Here is a 17598-nt window from a genome sequence, read left to right on the forward strand (position 1 = left end):
ACACAAAACTGTTAATTCATGCTATTTTTATAATATAAAATAAAACTAAATGAGCTGAGAACCAGTATATGGCAAATCTGTGCATCAAATATATTAGCTCCACACATATATTCCCACATGAAATTGACTTTATCACACTGATTTAGGTGATGTCCAAAGCTAATCCAAGACTGAAGTTCTTATAAAATTGCGATACTGTGTACTATATGGCAGCACAGTTAATGAGAGAGAATATCCATGCAATTCTATCTTCTAACCATAAAGCCAACTGTTCAGTTTCAGAAAAAAAATTTATTTGTTTAAATATTTCACAGAATCCAGAAACTGGCTGATGTCTCTTTGCATTCAGCAACTACCGCTATTAATTCTACAGCCATTCATCAAGAGACACCACAAGTGCCATCTACTGTGAGCCAGCCTGTTTATCAGGTACAGGTGACAATATTCTGTATAATCTTTCCAAGAAAAATCTTTCTTTAAAATATGTATTGTATACAGTTCAATTTTTACATCTTATATGCCTGTCTGATAGACTTATACCACTGAACCTCATGATTATACATGACTGCATGCACACATAGATGTCATAACTGCTACCTAACCATGTAACACATGGCAGAGAGAATGGAGCTTCTTGATCCCAGAGCATAGGCAGAGCCCTAGCTCAAATATCTACACAGCTTTTTAAACTCCATAGCACAAGCCCAAGTCTGCAGATTTGGGCTCTGAGATTTGTTGCCAAAGGTTTTAAGCACTGAGCAAAGGAATAGCTGCACCCTCTCAGACAACAGAGGGAACCCATGTACACTCTAGCTCGGCAGACATTACATGTGGTAACAGGTAATTGTTCATTAGAGTCTTCCCATTACAGACTGATCTGTTCACAGTCAGTAATGACAGACACAACATATAATGTAGTTGAACACAGTTCTGTTTTTCCTGCTGGGACTCACTGCAATTAATTCTAATTCAGTGAAACTACTATGATTTATGTTAAAATGCTCTCTGTAATGTTTTATTTAGTATATTATTTTATATTTTAATATTCTTGTTTACAGTTTTCTGATTAATCTTATCGTGTAATCATCCTTTGTGCAGGAAAGTAGAATATTTCCCTTTAAGAGTAAACTGTTTCCCTCTGTAAAAGAAGCCACTAGCCATATTGTTGAATTTAAAAATTGCAAGAAGATATCACTGATTTCTTGATGAGTAATTTCCTTAAAACCTTATGCTTAAGCCTATTTGCTTACTCTTTGCCAAAAGTGTAAATGAACTGTTTATTTGACCTGCCTTTACTGTGCATAGGGACAGTGGTGTATTACATTGTATTTATGTAATATTTAGAAAAGCTATGGTATACACTAGCAAAATGCTATTTGTACAACAAATTGTACTATATTTTGTGGCCTGATAGGATAACAAAATTCGGCTCTCACTTATATTCGGCTATAACTGAATTAACCCCTGAAAAGCAAACAGAGTTACTCTGGATATATAGCACTGTAACTGAAAGCTGAATTTCTTCCAAAAAGTTAAAGGTAAATAATTACAGTTACACAATGGAATAGTTAGTTAGTAACAGAGAGAAATCAAAGCTAGTCTATATACTATCAAAACAAAAAAGCAGTAAAGTAGCACTTTAAAGACAAACAAAATAATTTATTCGGTGAGCTATTGTGGGACAGACCCACTTCTTCAGACAGTAGCCATACCAGAACAGACTCAATATTTAAGGCATAGGCTACGTCTACACTAGCCCAAAACTTCGAAATGGCCATGCAAATGGCAATGCTGAAGTTTACTAATGAAGTGTTGAAATACATATTCAGCGCCTCATTAGAATGCCAGCAGCCGCAGCACTTCGAAATTGGTGCGGCTCGTCCAGATGGGGCTCCTTTTTGAAAGGACCCCGGCTACTTCGAAGTCCCCTTATTCTTACCTGATGTTAGGAATAAGGGGATTTTGAAATTGCCGGGATCCTTCAAAAAGGAGCCCTGTCTGGACAAGCCGCGCTGCAGCAAGCTGCGTCAATTTTGAAGTGCCGCAGCTGCCGGCATTCTAATGAGGCGTTGAATATGTATTTCAGCACTTCATTAATAAACTTCAAAATGGCCATTTGCATGGCCATTTCGAAGTTTTGGGCTAGTGTAGACATAGCCATAGAGAACTAAATATAGTAATCAAGGCTGACAAATCAGAAAAAAAAATGATCAAGGTGAGCAAATCAGAGAGTAGAGGGGCAGGGAGGGAGTCAAGAATTAGATTAAGCCATGCATACTTGGCTTAATCTAATTCTTGACACACACACCTCCCGCCCCTCTACTCTCTGATTTGCTCACCTTGATCGTTTTTTTTTCTGATTTGTCAGCCTTGATTACTATTTTTGGCTCTCTATGCCTTAAATATTGAGTCTGTGCTGGTATGGCTATGGTCTGAAGAAGTGGGTCTGTCCCATGAAAGCCCACCTAATAAATTATTTAGTTAGTCTTTAAAGTGCTACTTTACTGCATTTTTGTTTTAATGGAATAGTTGAAGCAATTACCCAAGTTAAAGATTTCCATTTAACTGGACATTCTAGGCATATTAGGAAGGCATACAACGGATAACAGTAAAGTTGTTAGGCAGACTAGTAGGTACAAGTCCTCCTTTGTTTAACTCTGTACACCTTCATTATCTTTTCTATTTTTTCTAGTACTTTCTCAGAGCAGATGTCCTTTCAAGAGAAAAAGTGATGTCTGTCAGTTTTGACTTGACAAGGGAACAGGCCTTTCATTGTGTGACATATGAAATACAGAGAGGAGGATGTTTCTAAGGACATTCAAAATAGTTTTCATTCACCCATTTTTCCAAGAAAATAATCTCTTACATTTTTTTTCTCCTATGGACTCGAAGGACTTAATCACTCATCAGCATTTTTCTCCTATAGACTTCAGAGTCACATTTTTCAGAAGCAGCCTTTCATTCTGTACTTTTAAACTTGTGTTTAACACAAACTCTGTAATTAGGTATGCAAATGTTCAGTTTGCATACAAAAATGCAGAAACTGTACTCCCATGGTTGGATACATACTTTACTTCAGCAAATTTAAAGGCCATCTGAAAGTGTGCCTCTATATGTTATCAAAATAAATTTAGCTTGTGCTTTCTGTAAGTCATTTTCACCTCAGTTCAGTTTAGTTAACCTAAGGCTTCCCATCATTGTTATCAGCATGTCTCACTTACGAAACTGGAAATGTTTATATAGCTACATAAGAAGTGTGTATACAGTAGTCACCATGAAACAATTTGCCCATCTTGAGCCATATTGGTAAAGGTATTTGTCTCTCACTACCACCTGCCCTCAGCTCCCTGATTCCACCAGTCTCCAGCAATGCCTCTATCTGTACAGGCATGGGTGGTGGGTGAAGGCCTATCTGGTAAAAGTAGGTCCCGGCCAGGCTCTTCCATCCAAGGCCCGGCCCCTTTCATCATCCTCACACCTCACAGAGCCAAGTTCAATCCCTACCCCAGTTTACTGCCCCAGCCTCTGTCCCTGTAGTCCCCCATCCAAGGGGGTGGTGTGGACTCATTGCCTGGTGGCTGGAGGGAAAGACAGACATGGCCCCAGCACTGGTCTTGGCCTGGCCTGAGCCCCATCCCTCCCAGGGCAGCTGGACAATCATGGTCTCCGGTTCTCCATTCCTTAGAATCATGAACTGTTATCATTTCAGGATTACTTTTACCCAAGCTGCATTCTACTGTCAAACTCTCAACCAGCTCCTCCCTATCTGTCAAAGTCAAATCTAGAATAGCCTCTCCCCCACCAGCTTTCTCCACCTTATGAAATAAAAAACTGTCTCCAGCGCATTGCAAGAATTTATTGGGTAATCTGTGCTCTGCCATGTTATTTTCCCAACAGATGACTGAATAGCTGAAGTCCCCCATCACCACCAGGTCCCATGATTATTTTGTTAGTTGTTTAAAATAGCCTCATCCACCTCTTCTTGGTTAGGTGGTCTGTAACAGACTGCTACCATGACATCCCTGGTTTTTTTTATCCCTTTTAATCTTACCCATAGGCTCTCAACTAGTCTGCTCCTACACACATCTCAACCTTAGCTCAAGTGTATACATTTTTAATATATAAGGCAACGCTTCCTCCATTATTTCTCCGTCTATACTCACTGTGCAAACTGTACCCTTCTATATGAATATTTAAGTCATGTATTATAACACCAATTCTCTGTGAGACCAACTATAACATAGTTCTGTTTATTTACTACCATTTCAAGTTTTTCCTGGTTATTTGTTGTACTTCTCGCAGTGGTGTACAGACAACTAAGATCCTGATTTGATTTTGCCCTCTAATTCTGCCTTGTCTCTCCTTTATCTCTGCTATTATAGACCATGCTCCCCCCAATTTCTGACCCATTTCCCAGGTCCCCTGTTTTTCACTTAATTTAGTCACCTGCCCTCACTGAACCTTGTTTAAAGCCCTCCTTGCTAGGGCTATGTGTATATTAGAGCACAGAGTCAACTTTAAGGCACTTAATTTTACAATGTAACTTGTTTTTACTGCAAATACCATGAGGTCAATTTTAATGGGCGCTAAGGTCAACTTTCTCACCCTGTCCCTCTGATATGGTGTAATGTCAAGTTCGAATTTATGACGTTGAATTTATGTTACTATGGAACTCTGTTATTTTAAATTGATTTTATTGGCCTCCAGAGGGATCCCACAGTGCCCCAAATGTGTCAGTTCTGGCCTCTTTCACCTCTGCTGCTCTCCAGGTGTGCAGGAAGTAGGAAACAGGAAGCCCATCAATTTGAAATAATTTTCTTTATGGCCAGCATGGTGATTGCACCTAGCTGTGATTTCTCAGGGTCACAAAAGAGCTCCAAGCATGGAGCCATCAGGAGATCCAGGATCTCATTTCTGTGTGAGTGGATGAATCTGTGCTGAATAAATACCAGGGACATGCAGCAGTGCTGGGTGAAAATCAAGTCCCCTTCCATACCACATGGCTGCTGGGCTGTGCAGACCGTGTCTGCAGACAGCAGCATGTCCTGAGCTGTACAGGGGTTTCAGTGCTTGAGAGGGATTTTTCCCTGCAAAGGATTTAGCAGAAAAGCCTGAGGAAAATGGTGTGTATCCTCAGTCTCAAATGACTCTTCCTCCTTTTTGTGGACTCACATATCTTCCTTATGTTTGTTAATTGTCCTACATGAGGTGAAGGCTTCTTCCCTGCACAGGGTTGAGCAGGAGAGGCCAAGAAACTTGTTTAGTATGTGCTGAGAGAACCCAGCTGACTGAACCATTTCAACAGGTTGTCCAACTTGTTTTCTCTGTGTCACATTTGTACAAGGCAGCCCCCTTCCAGGCACCATGCGGCTGGTGGGCTGGCCCCTACCCCACCACACTATGTGGTGGCTGTGCAGTGCGGAGCATACTTCCACACAAGGACATATCCTTCCCTGCACGTGATGAAGGCATCTTCCCTGCACAGGTTTTAGCAGGAGAAGCCAAAAAGTTCTTTTCTGCACTTCACATTTGTACAGGGCAAGAGACTTCTGAAAAATGGCCATTTGTTTTCAAGGGAAGGGAATGAGAACAATACAACTTTAGTAAATTTGATCTCATTTTGTAGTGTTGACCAGAGTGAGCAAACTTTTTTAACTGGTCCCTCCTTTTCAGCCTTGCAATTAGCCAGAGCCCCCCAACCTGTCTAATAAAATCCAAACCGACAGAAATTTCAGTTATGTTCATACAAAAACAAAAACCTTCAGCAAGTATAAGAAAATAAGTACATAGAATGTAAAGACTTTATTGATCGGGATATAAATGTGAATATACACAAAAACAATAACGTGACTTTTTTGTGAGATGGAGTGCTTTATGTATGTTAAAACTCTTTATATCTTGTATTGGAGGGGTAGCCATGTTAGTCTGGATCTGTAACAGCAACGAAGGGTCCTGTAGCACCTTATAGACTAACAGAAAAGTTTTGAGCATGAGCTTTCGTGAGCACAGACTCACTTCATCAGATGCTGGTCCTTTATATCTTGGGCTACGTCTACACGTGAAGCCAACATCGAAATAGGCTATTTCGATGAATAACGTCTACACGTCCTCCAGGGCTGGCAACGTCGATGTTCAACTTCGACGTTGGGCGGCACCACATCGAAATAGGCACTGCGAGGGTACGTCTACACGCCAAAGTAGCACACATCGAAATAAGGGTGCCAGGCACAGCTGCAGACAGGGTCACAGGGTGGACTCAACAGCAAGCCGCTCCCTTAAAGGGCCCCTCCCAGACACAGTTGCACTAAACAACACAAGATACACAGAGCCGACAACTGGTTGCAGACCCTGTGCCTGCAGCATGGATCCCCAGCTGCCGCAGCAGCAGCCAGAAGCCCTGGGCTAAGGGCTGCTGCCCACGGTGACCATAGAGCCCTGCAGGGGCTGGAGAGAGAGCATCTCTCAACCCCCCAGCTGATGGCCGCCATGGAGGACCCGGCAATTTCGACGTTGCGGGACACGGATTGTCTACACGGTCCCTACTTCGACGTCGAACGTCGAAGTAGGGCGCTATTCCTATCCCCTCATGAGGTTAGCGACTTCGACGTCTCGCCGCCTAACGTCGAAGTTAACTTCGAAATAGCGCCCGACGCATGTAGCCGCAACAGGCGGTATTTCGAAGTTAGTGCCGCTACTTCGAAGTAGCGTGCACGTGTAGACACAGCTTTGGTGTTTCAAAAGCCCATCCCACCCACTTTCCAGCTTGGGAAAAAACAAAAACAAAAAAACGACAGGCCGCTGCTGTTTAAAGAGCCCACTCCCCCACTTTGCCCCTCACCCTCCTCCTCATCATCATCATCAATAACCATGGGCTCAGCACCTGTTGGTGTCTGGTGCGTCTCTCACTATTTCCTTCCATATTTCCCTGTCCAGTGCGGAGTGGTATGTTTCTGTAGACTACCTCCGCACCAATCTACTATCTCATCTGTCCATTCTCTGTGGCGTCTGCCTCTCCTATTTGAACTGTCCTTTATGCCACATACCAGGGTCTTGATTTTTCATTCGTCGTCCATTCTGCAAATATGCCCAAATAGTTGTAGTTTCTGTTTTATAACCTTCTGCAGCAGGTTCTCTTTTGGCTGTATCTTTCTGTATAATTCCTCATTGGTGACCTTCTGCATCCATCCTATTCTCAGAATCTTTCTATAATAACTACTTTCAAATGCCAATAGTCTTCTTTTTGAATCTTTCATTATCACGCATGTCTCACATCTGTACAACATGGTGAATACACGTTTTCAAGACACTCAGCTTCGTTCCTAAGCTGATTGCTTTGCTTTTCTAGATCTCATCCATCGCCTTCAAACTCGCTCTTTCTTTCACCATTCTAGTCGTTATTTTCTTCTTACAGTCTAGATCACGTTATGTTGCTCCCCAGACACGTGAACTTTTCTACATTTTCTAGTTCAATACCATCAACACTGATTTTCCTTCCTATTTCCTTACCTCCAAATACCATTGTTTTTCTTTTATCGATGTTCATGATCAGTCCATAACGCTGTCCAACACAGCCCAAGTCACTTTCTGATCTATACTGTCTAATGCCTTTTGAAAATCAACGAAGCAAGTGCATACGTTCTTGTTCATCGAGCTTTCTCCACTATCAGTCTTAGTGCCAATATCTGCTGTATGGTACGCCTATCTTTTTTGAACCCTGCTTGCTCATCGGCTATATGTTCTTCTATCTGCGATCTTAGTCTCTGTGTCAGTATCATCATCAGCACCTTGCCTAGATGACTTGTTAGGGCAATCGTTCTGTAGTTCTTGCACTCCAATGTACTTCCTTTCTTGGGTATTGTCACTGGCACAGATCTTGTCCATTCCTTAGGCGCCTTCCCTTCTTTCCATGCTATATTACATAGTTGGTGTATTTCCTGAATCATGCTTTCTCTGCCTTATTTGATCATCTCTCCTGTGATCTTATCACTTCCAGGGCTCTTGTTCTTTAGTCATTTTGCTGTTTTTTCTACTTCCTTCTTCGAAATATCACTCTTCTTCTTGATGCTCAGTGGAGATATCTCTTTCAGCTCTTCAATCAGTCTGTCTGAGAGACTCAGGTCCAACTGTGTTTTGTATAGATCTGTGCAATATCTCATCCATTGCTGCACGATCTTCTTCCTGTTCATGAGCACTTCTTTGTTCTCATCTTTGATCACCATCTGCTTCGGTTGCCATTTCCTATTAGTATTTTTAATTGTCTTATACACCTCCCTGGTCTTACATTAGCCATAATACCTCTCTATAGCTTCACATTCCTCCTCTAACCATTTATCCTTATCCTTTCTGGATGCTTTCCTTACCTCATTGCATTTCACCCTATATTGCTGTTCCGTCAACTCAGAAACATCTTTTCTGATCTTCAATGCTCTCTGCCCGGCCCTTAAAAAAAAAGCCTGAACTCTCTCCAGGAAGCTGAACAAAGGGGCTGTCCTGGTGGAAGCACACCCCCAACTCAGCTGCCTCTGCTACACGTGCCTCCCAGCTTACTGAGGCTGGGAAATCAGAAATGATTCCCAGTACTCCTAGGGGATGGTGGGCCCCCAGGAGGCAGGAGGGCTGGTAGCACAGGTCAACCTACCCCAGAGACACTGGAGTGAGGCTGCAGAGGCCCCACCACTGGGGTAGGGGTGGAGGACCAGAAATGCAGCTGACAGCCAGAGGCAGGGAAGCAGGCAGGCAGTGCGGCACAGGGAAGAGCTGCTGAGCTGAGAGAGGCAGCAGCAGGCCTCCGTGCAGGGTGGAGGGGTAGATGATTGTGCTGTGCCCTCTTTTGAAATTTAGCACCCCCTTTCCCCCCCATTTCCGCACCCCTGGTATCGACGCAGCCAAGGTTAGCTAGTGTGTGTCCAAACCCTGCCGGTTTCTGCATTTACTGTCTCGGAGAGCAATGTTAGTATGCAGCATTTGTTAGTCTCTAAGGTGCTACAGGACTGCTGTTATTTCTGAATTTACGGTATTACTCTACAGTTTGATTGAAAATCTGTTTTAAAAATACTGGTGTGTTGCTGAAGATTATAAAATCAAATCTCTAAAAAACCATCATCCCTTCCACTGCCATCCCAGCTACAGTCACCAATTTAATAGTACTGTGTAGGGCCTCGCAAATCCTAAGGCTGGCTCTGGATCAGCCCACTACCAGATATTTTCAAGGTATCAGTCAATACAGATTTCCAATGCCTGTATAAACGTGGGGTGGGCCGAACTATGGTAAATTTTTCCATTTCCTGAAATTCAACTGGTAACTGTATACCTGATGCCAAGTCACTGAACTAATGGAAATTTGCTGTTGACTTCAACAAGAACAGGATTAATTCTTTGACAGCATTGCCTGGGCAAGCCAGGCCATCAGCTGTCTAATTGGAAAAAATCAGCAGTTTCAGTTTTGTTGACTTATAAGAGACTGCCTTTAAAATTTAAAAGCCTCCTCCCTCCAGAACTGAATATGAATATAATTTTATGTGAATATGAATTTAACATGAATATTAAACTGAATATTTAACTATATTGATTTTTGTCTATTTCTGCTCCCCCACAAAGGAACTGTACAACAAGCCCTTGTTAGCAAGTTATATAATGTATAGTTTAAAAAAAACAAACAAAACTTTGCAACCAGCATGATATTGTCATTTTGATTTCACTCACCCAGCTCTGTAAAATCAGCCTCCATGGATTTGCATTGCCTCAGTAACCATGGCAGATAAAATGCATATAATGAAGAATTCAGTGGCTTTTCTAGGGCTAAAATAGTAAAGCAACTCTTTTAAAAGAGTTTCATGAAATACAGGCAACAGCATATCCAGGAAGATTACTACCACTATCCATATTCTACAGAACAATTTCTGTTCTGTTTAAATATCCTGGTCTGGATCCTCAACTGCACTGTTTCATATATCTCATGCGAGATAATGCCACGAAAGAACTCCTTACTATAAAGCTAAACAAGCTTTTTATTATGAAAATTATGTGCAGAAATGCTGCAACTGTAGCTGTCTTCTAGTCATGTACATACAAACTGGTTTCCTCATATCTCCTCCAAACTCTTCCCTTTGGCAATCTGTGCTCTTGCAAGTTCTATGCAGTTTGCTACCACCATTATATCCACTTTGTAACATTCCAGAAACACAAACACACTTCACATAAAGCACAACAAATAGCTGGTGACACAGTTCACCCAGCCAAGGATTCCTGTGCATGATGTTATAACCTGTGTAGCCCGCTTCCATGTGTAGCACACTTTTTTTGAGGAAAACAAAATTCTTTTTGCATTTCTTCAATACATAATTCCTGAATGATTTTTCAAAATATAGTAAAATTGATAAAAAACATTCAGGCAAACACTTCCCCAGTTTTCTTGTTCTTTGCTCAATGTTTAAGTAATAAAGAACCTCTGCACTTATTTGATTAGAAATCATGGAGCCTTTTTGTCTAACATGTGGTCCTTCTAAAAGGTGGGATGTAGTAACTAGTGAGCAATGATTTATTTATATTTATTTTTGCTTCTCCTTAGTGACAAAAGTAAATAGTAATCAAATTCAAATTTAGTAAGAGTGTTTAACAAATTTAGAAAGAAAATTCATGGGGGGAATAGATTTTCACATTTGCAAACCAAAGTTTGGAATGGAATTGTGTCCCCTATGAAAGTGGATGGCAAAACTCCCATAGACTTAAATGCAGACAGGATTTCACACAGGATTTTCTTGTGGAAACCCTATCTTTCACCCTATAAACATCCCTATCCAATTTGGGAACATATTCAAAATACTTTTAAAAATGAACAGGCAGTAGTTTTAGAAGAAAACTTTTGTTTATTATGTTCTAAAGCTGTGCATGTTACTATACTAAATCAGATAATCAAATCTGCCACATCAATTCATTGTCTGTTTTAATTTTTTTTTAAATTTACAAGTGCAGGCTGTTAAGATATAGTTGTCCAGTTACCGATAGACAAATCTCATTTGGCCATGGCTACAATAGCAGCCCCCTTTCGAAAGGGGGATGCCAATGAGCCACTTTGGCAGATGCTAACAAGGTGATTTCATGCATATGCAGCACCTTGTTAACATAACAGCAGCTGTGCACATTTCGAAAGTGCTGCTTTTGAAACACACACCACCAGTGTAGACAGGGGGCTTTCGAAAGGACCACCCAGATTTCGAAAGCCCCTTTTTTCCAATTGGTTTTGGGAAGAAGAGGCTTTCGACAGGCCCCTGTCTACACTGGCGGTGCATGTTTTGAAAGTGGAACTTTTGAACTGCGTGCAGCTGCCATTATGCTAATGAGGTGCTGCATATGCATGGTAGTGCCTCATTAGCATCTGCCAAAGTAGCTCATTAGCATCCCCCTTTCAAAAGGGGGGTGCTACTGTAGCCACGGCCATTATGGACTGTCTCAGCCAGTCAGAGGAATTAGGCCTAGTCTTTTTTCTAAAACTTTTCCATGATTAGTAACACATATTCAGTTCCACCAGCACCAGTAAAGGTGGGAGCTTCACTTTGGGGATCTGCCAGCTCCCACTATTTTTATCACTTTCAAGAAGACTTCTTGGGAACAGGGATAAACAACACCGTGCTTAAAACCTCAGCATCTCTCTATAGTTTTACCTACACTAGCATACCCACTGCTGTTACTAATGGTACAACTGCAAGAGAGTTTTATGCTTGTTTTGTATTGCTAGAATAGACTGGGTTGGTTGTCAGAGAGCAGGATGTGGGAAACAAGCCTTTTAAAGGGACATGGAGGAGCAACATGAGCAGACAGTGTCAAGACTGAGAGTTATATGAGGTGTTGGGGCTATGAAAGGGTCAAGTCAGATGCTGAGGTAGCCATTTGCTGGGCTAATAAACAAAGTTCTGCGAACAGGGGCCAATCAGAGCAAAGTGATTCACAGAAGCCAGTCAAGCAAGGACTGATACAACTGCAAGGATATTTCAATGCAGCAATAATTTGAGGATGTTCTCTGGTAACTTGGTAATAACAATGGCTACGTCTACACGTGCAGCCAACATCGAAATAGTCTATTTCGATGAATAACGTCTACACGTCCTCCAGGGCCGGCAACGTCGATGTTCAACTTCGACGTTGCTCAGCCCAACATCGAAATAGGCGCAGCGAGGGAACGTCTACACGTCAAAGTAGCACACATCGAAATAGGGATGCCAGGCACAGCTGCAGACAGGGTCACAGGGCGGACTCAACAGCAAGCCGCTCCCTTAAAGGGCCCCTCCCAGACACAGTTGCACTAAACAACACAAGATACACAGAGCTGACAACTGGTTGCAGACCCTGTGCCTGCAGCATAGATCCCCAGCTGCCGCAGAAGCAGCCAGAAGCCCTGGGCTAAGGGCTGCTGCCCACGGTGACCATAGAGCCCCACAGGGGCTGGAGAGAGAGCATCTCTCAACCCCCCAGCTGATGGCCGCCATGGAGGACCCAGCAATTTCGACGTTGCGGGACGCGGATTGTCTACACGGTCCCTACTTCGACGTTGAACGTCGAAGTAGGGCGCTATTCCTATCTCCTCATGAGGTTAGCGACTTCGACGTCTCGCCGCCTAACGTCGAAGTTAACTTCGAAATAGTGCCCGACGCGTGTAGACGCGACGGGCGCTTTTTCGAAGTTGGTGCCTCTACTTCGAAGTAGCGTGCACGTGTAGACGCAGCTAATAAGTGACACGTGGGGCTCTACAAAGAGCCATGTGACACCCAGCGTTTGGGAGAGGGGCCCTCCCACTCACAATCAGCAGCACACTGCTTCCAATGAGTGCAGGGATAGTTTTGCCTCTCCCCCAAGGGGCACAGCCCAAGAACAGCTCAAACTTCCTAGCTTGTGCTGCTCTCAGGACCCATCACTCCAGGGACAAGTGGTGTGGCACTTCTGCAGGAATAGGTAGGGCATGGGCAGAGCAGGGATGGGAGGGGAAGGGGCATGGGCAGAGTAGGGGAAGGAGTGGGGCAGGAGCACGTAGTCAGTTCTCCCTCTCTTCCCTAGCCCCTGCTGCAATCCTTGCACTCATTGTCCCTGGTAATAACTATCCTGAATTAAATAAATTCCTCACCATTTTTAAGACAAGGATACAGTTATAAGCTTCAGAACAGAAAACGCTTCCAAGTTAACACTTAAATAATGGTTAACTTGACTGGTAATGACTCTTCTCACTTTTCAATTGATTGCATTTGAAGTGTGAGAAGATGTAGTATATTTCTCCTGTGTACTGCATAATACCCACTGTATATCTAAACTTCAGAAATGCATATCTCTTAACCTACAGAGTCAAAGCTCCACTAATTATTTGCAAGGATTGGATGGAAGACCTTTAATAGCTGCTCCTGTGTTTACAAAGGTAACTTGTTTTGATTACACATTTCAAAATGAAATAGATCAACACATTTTTTGCATGTTATTTAAAATTTTGTTTTCTACTGTTGTGCTATAGCAAAAAGGAAATCACAGTATTATTGTCTATCGGATTTTTTTAAAAAAGTCACTAAGTCATAAGACTCAATTTTACTTTCAGAATAATTAAACAATTTATTGATCTTTTTTATATTTTAGACGCTACAGGATATTTCAGCTTCTGAGGGTCAGCTGGTTGTCTTTGAGTGCAGGGTGAAAGGAGCTCCTTCTCCAAAGGTTGAATGGTACAGAGAAGGGACATTAATACAAGATTCTCCAGATTTTAGAATATTACAGAAAAGTATGTTTCCTGCATGGAAATGTTTTGTCTGCCATATTATACACAATTTAACAAAAATGTTGGCACATTTGCTCTTGGAATGTATGGTTACAGTGCACAGGTCTGTATTAAACTATGGTTTATGATGACAAACCAGAGTCCCCAGCAGCAGATGTAGTTTTGCATTAACTCAAGATACACATAAGTCTCACTTCTCTATGATCCCTTGGGTGTTAATACAAAAAGTGGGTGGTGCTTCATGTGGGGTGTAGCAAAGGAGATGTACTCATTCAGAATATCTCTTCAGTGGGTTCTGTTTGCAACTTAAAATTCTAGTCCCCTGTACTCTCTCATGGGGTGAAGCTTCCTCTTTTCCACCAGGTGAAACTAGTCAACTTCCTTATGTGTTAAGCAGAGAGTCCTTGCTTCCAATGGACCCCAATTCTGAAGTTCTGCTTTAGAATTAAGTTGTTAGAATTCACACTGGTTATTTTGGTGTGTAGAAAGGACTAGGAAAGAATTCCAATGTAATCTGTCACAAGCACTCACAACGTCTGTTTGGTTGGATTTGATTTCTCTTGAGTTTTTGACCAAATATTCCTTTATTGTCCTCTCCCTAGATATTTTTGAGTTCTATTTCACTACCATCTTCTGCTTTCATCTCCCTCTACTGCCCCTTCACCTGTTTCTTGTCTGTTTTCTGTCTTTTGTGTCTCCTACTCTATTTCTGCACAATCACATCAGCTGAAAAAGAGTTTAATCTTGTATTTAATGTTAGCTGCTAGTATAATGGTGTTTATCCAGTGCTAGCCACTTATTTGTGTACGCAGTTAGCTTAATTCACATACAAACTACACACATTTGTGGTAAATAATCATTAACATGTCAAGTCAATATATACATATTGACTTATGAACTCCTATTTTCAAAATGCAGATAATCTTTTCCTGCTTTTTCCAAAGAGTTATTTGAAACGTTATCCTCTCCTGACCATCCAAGAACAGGAAGATGCACTTAATGGATTTGTTATTCTCTTGACTCTACAATGTCAGGTTTTCTCTTGGCATTTCATCAGAAACTTACACTGAAAGGCAAATTACATTAAACGGAGAACTGAGACATCACTTTTTAGTGGGTCATTGTGAGAAAAATGAAGCATATTTGTAAAATGAATGATATACTCTAGCCAATAATTCTTTTGCTGTTGTTTTTCCCCTTTAGAACCTCGATCTATGGCTGAACCAGGTAAATATAATTTGTTTTATTTCTTTTTGGTAAAATAAGTGTGAAGATTTAATCAGGCAAAATAAAAAGAAACAATGAAAACAAAGCTGATGGTCATTTTTACTCATGGTTGTACATTTTTTTCCTGGTACAAATTTCTGTGTTTGACCTCAAAAATAAAATTCTCATTGATGTTTACACATTGTAGCTGTTATACAAATATTATTTATTGTACCATGTTCCATAAAGTGAGTATCTTCTCATTTTAAAAGAAAACAATAAGACCTTCACTCTGTTCTGACCTGACCAAACCTGGAACCTAAGTATTCATTCTCACAACCTAAACATGAATGGAATAATCTATATTAAAACCCCTTATTTTCTTGGGGTCAGATGTATATCAGATCATGTAGAAATAGACTATTTTTATCCAATTTACCAGTCAGGGAACGTTGCCTTAGATATTTAGCCATGTCAGCTATTCCTTCTGATCCCCCCACCTCCAACAAGTGAAATCTAAGAATGACATATGAGGCCTTTCACGCCTGGCAGGAAATCCTATCAGTGGCTGGATTTCCTAATAGCAGAGGCCAGGGTTGATCATGGCCTACACATCACAATTTAATTTATAAATACAAAAATACACAAACAAAAGCCAGAAGATTTGGAATGTTGTGAATGCTTCCCCATAAGGAAGTCATTGCTTTACTGATACTTTAATTATTAAAGGAAAAAGGTGTATGTCTGAAAACAGGGAGTACCCTATCCCTTGAAAATAGCAGTAAATTATTAAATTACTAATTTAATAGCCATTTTTATAAAGAAAAGTTAAACTTCTGCACCATCCCCACTTCCAGTACCTTGCAGAGAGTGTTTTTTTATTTGGTTATAGTGTTTCTAACACAGCCCTGTGGATTCCTACTTTTTTCTCCTGCTTCACAATAGTTTTCATTTCAACTCATGCATGATTAGATAGAACTTCCACCAGGATCCACCTATGCCATCATTAATCAGCTAATAGTTTCACAGCTAAATAATGTGAAGCAGTTGTTAGCTGATATTCAGTTGGTTGTAGTTGCTTTTGACTCACCATCCACTGATCATTTAAGAAGAATTTGGATTTGGACATTTCACTTAAAAAAGACATGACTAAGAGGGAATAGGAGAGAAGTCCATAAAATCATGACTAGGGTGGAGCAAATAGTTAAGGAAATATTGTTTAATTCTTCTCATAACAGAAGAACTGGGGATCACAAATGAAATTAATAGATAGAAGGTTTAAAACAAACAAAGGAAAAAAGCAGTCACATAGCACTTTAAACACTAACAAAATAATTTATTAGGTGAGCTTTCGTGGGACAGACCCACTTCTTCAGATGATAGCCAGACCAGAACAGACTCAATATTTAAGGCACAGAGTACCAAAAATAGTAATCAAGGTGGACAAATCAGAAAAAAAAGGTGAGCAAATCAGAGAGTAGAGGGGCAGAAGAGGTGGGAGGAGTCAAGAATTAGATTATGCCAAGTATGCAAACGAGCCCCTATAATGACCCAGAAAATTCTCTTCTGGGTTCAAACCACGTGTTAATGTGTCGGAAAGTATTTCTTCACACAATGCACAGTCAGTCCATGGAACCCTTTGTCAGAGAATATTGTGACGGCAAGGCCTATAACAAGTTTAAAAAAAGAACTAGATAAATTCATGGAGGATAGGTTAATCAATGGCTATTAGCTAGGATAAGCAGAGCTGGTAGTGTCCCTAGCTTCTGTTTGCCAGCTGGAGACAGGGGGATGGATCACGTAATAATGACCTAGTCTGTTCATTCCTTGGCCACTGTTAGAGGACAGGATACTGGGCTAGATGAACCTTCTATCTAACCTTGTACGGCTATTCTTATGGTCCATACAAGCAGTGATTGGCAAATCAGTATTATAATCTAGGTATTATAATAGTATCATTCTGTTGCCATTATTCGCAAATAACCTCTACACTGCTACTTGATCCTTCCAATAAATCAGGGTTAACAAATCAAAATGAAGCATGGTCTCCCTAGAGATACTAACAGCAGATTGAACACCGGTCCTTTTTATAAATTCTTACATTCATAAGAATATTTATGAATTCTTACAACACAACAGTAAAACCTTCACTGGTCCTTGAAGAAAAGTGTTGGGCCAGAATTCTATAATGTTGAAATGCTATCCACACTTGCTGCTTGACTAAAAACAAACAGTTACACCACAATGTGTATTTATCAGCTTGCAACAGTTGCTGGGACATGTCAGGAAGAAGGGTGCTTCTGAAATGGGAGGGTTACCTTTTGAAGGAACCCTGCCCACACGGCTGCTTTAGCTTCCAGAAATGGCCCTTCTGGAAGCCAGATCACACAGAAATGTGCAAATAAGACATGAGATATTTAAATCAATGCCTCCTTTGCATTTCCAATTGGCCATATTTGCATGTCCCTTCTGAAAGGGAGGGGTCATGTAGACACAGCTAGAGTGATTTTCAAACCAGGTTGCCAAATTGGTATTCACAGTTTGGTGCCCACAAGTCTCTGTGGAACAGAGTGATTTTCTGACCTAGAACTGTGGGCACTGTTCTCTCCATGTACAAATTGTGCCTGTAAATTTGAAAGTCA

At 41.2% G+C, this 17598-nt stretch overlaps 1 protein-coding gene across 6 annotated transcripts in view; it reads left to right on the plus strand.

Moving 5' to 3' along the window:
• MYPN (myopalladin) overlaps positions 1-17598 on the plus strand; it is a 179174-nt gene that overhangs the window by 70804 nt on the left and 90772 nt on the right. For all 6 annotated transcript variants that reach the window (XM_075000208.1, XM_075000212.1, XM_075000213.1 and 3 more), the window contains 4 exons: positions 315-429; positions 13328-13399; positions 13612-13753; positions 14954-14977. In XM_075000208.1, the coding sequence (XP_074856309.1) occupies positions 315-429; positions 13328-13399; positions 13612-13753; positions 14954-14977 (353 nt within the window). The remainder of the gene's footprint in view (positions 1-314; positions 430-13327; positions 13400-13611; positions 13754-14953; positions 14978-17598) is intronic.

Source organism: Carettochelys insculpta, chromosome 7 (assembly GCF_033958435.1).
Source record: "Carettochelys insculpta isolate YL-2023 chromosome 7, ASM3395843v1, whole genome shotgun sequence".
NCBI classification, from domain to species: Eukaryota; Metazoa; Chordata; order Testudines; family Carettochelyidae; genus Carettochelys; species Carettochelys insculpta.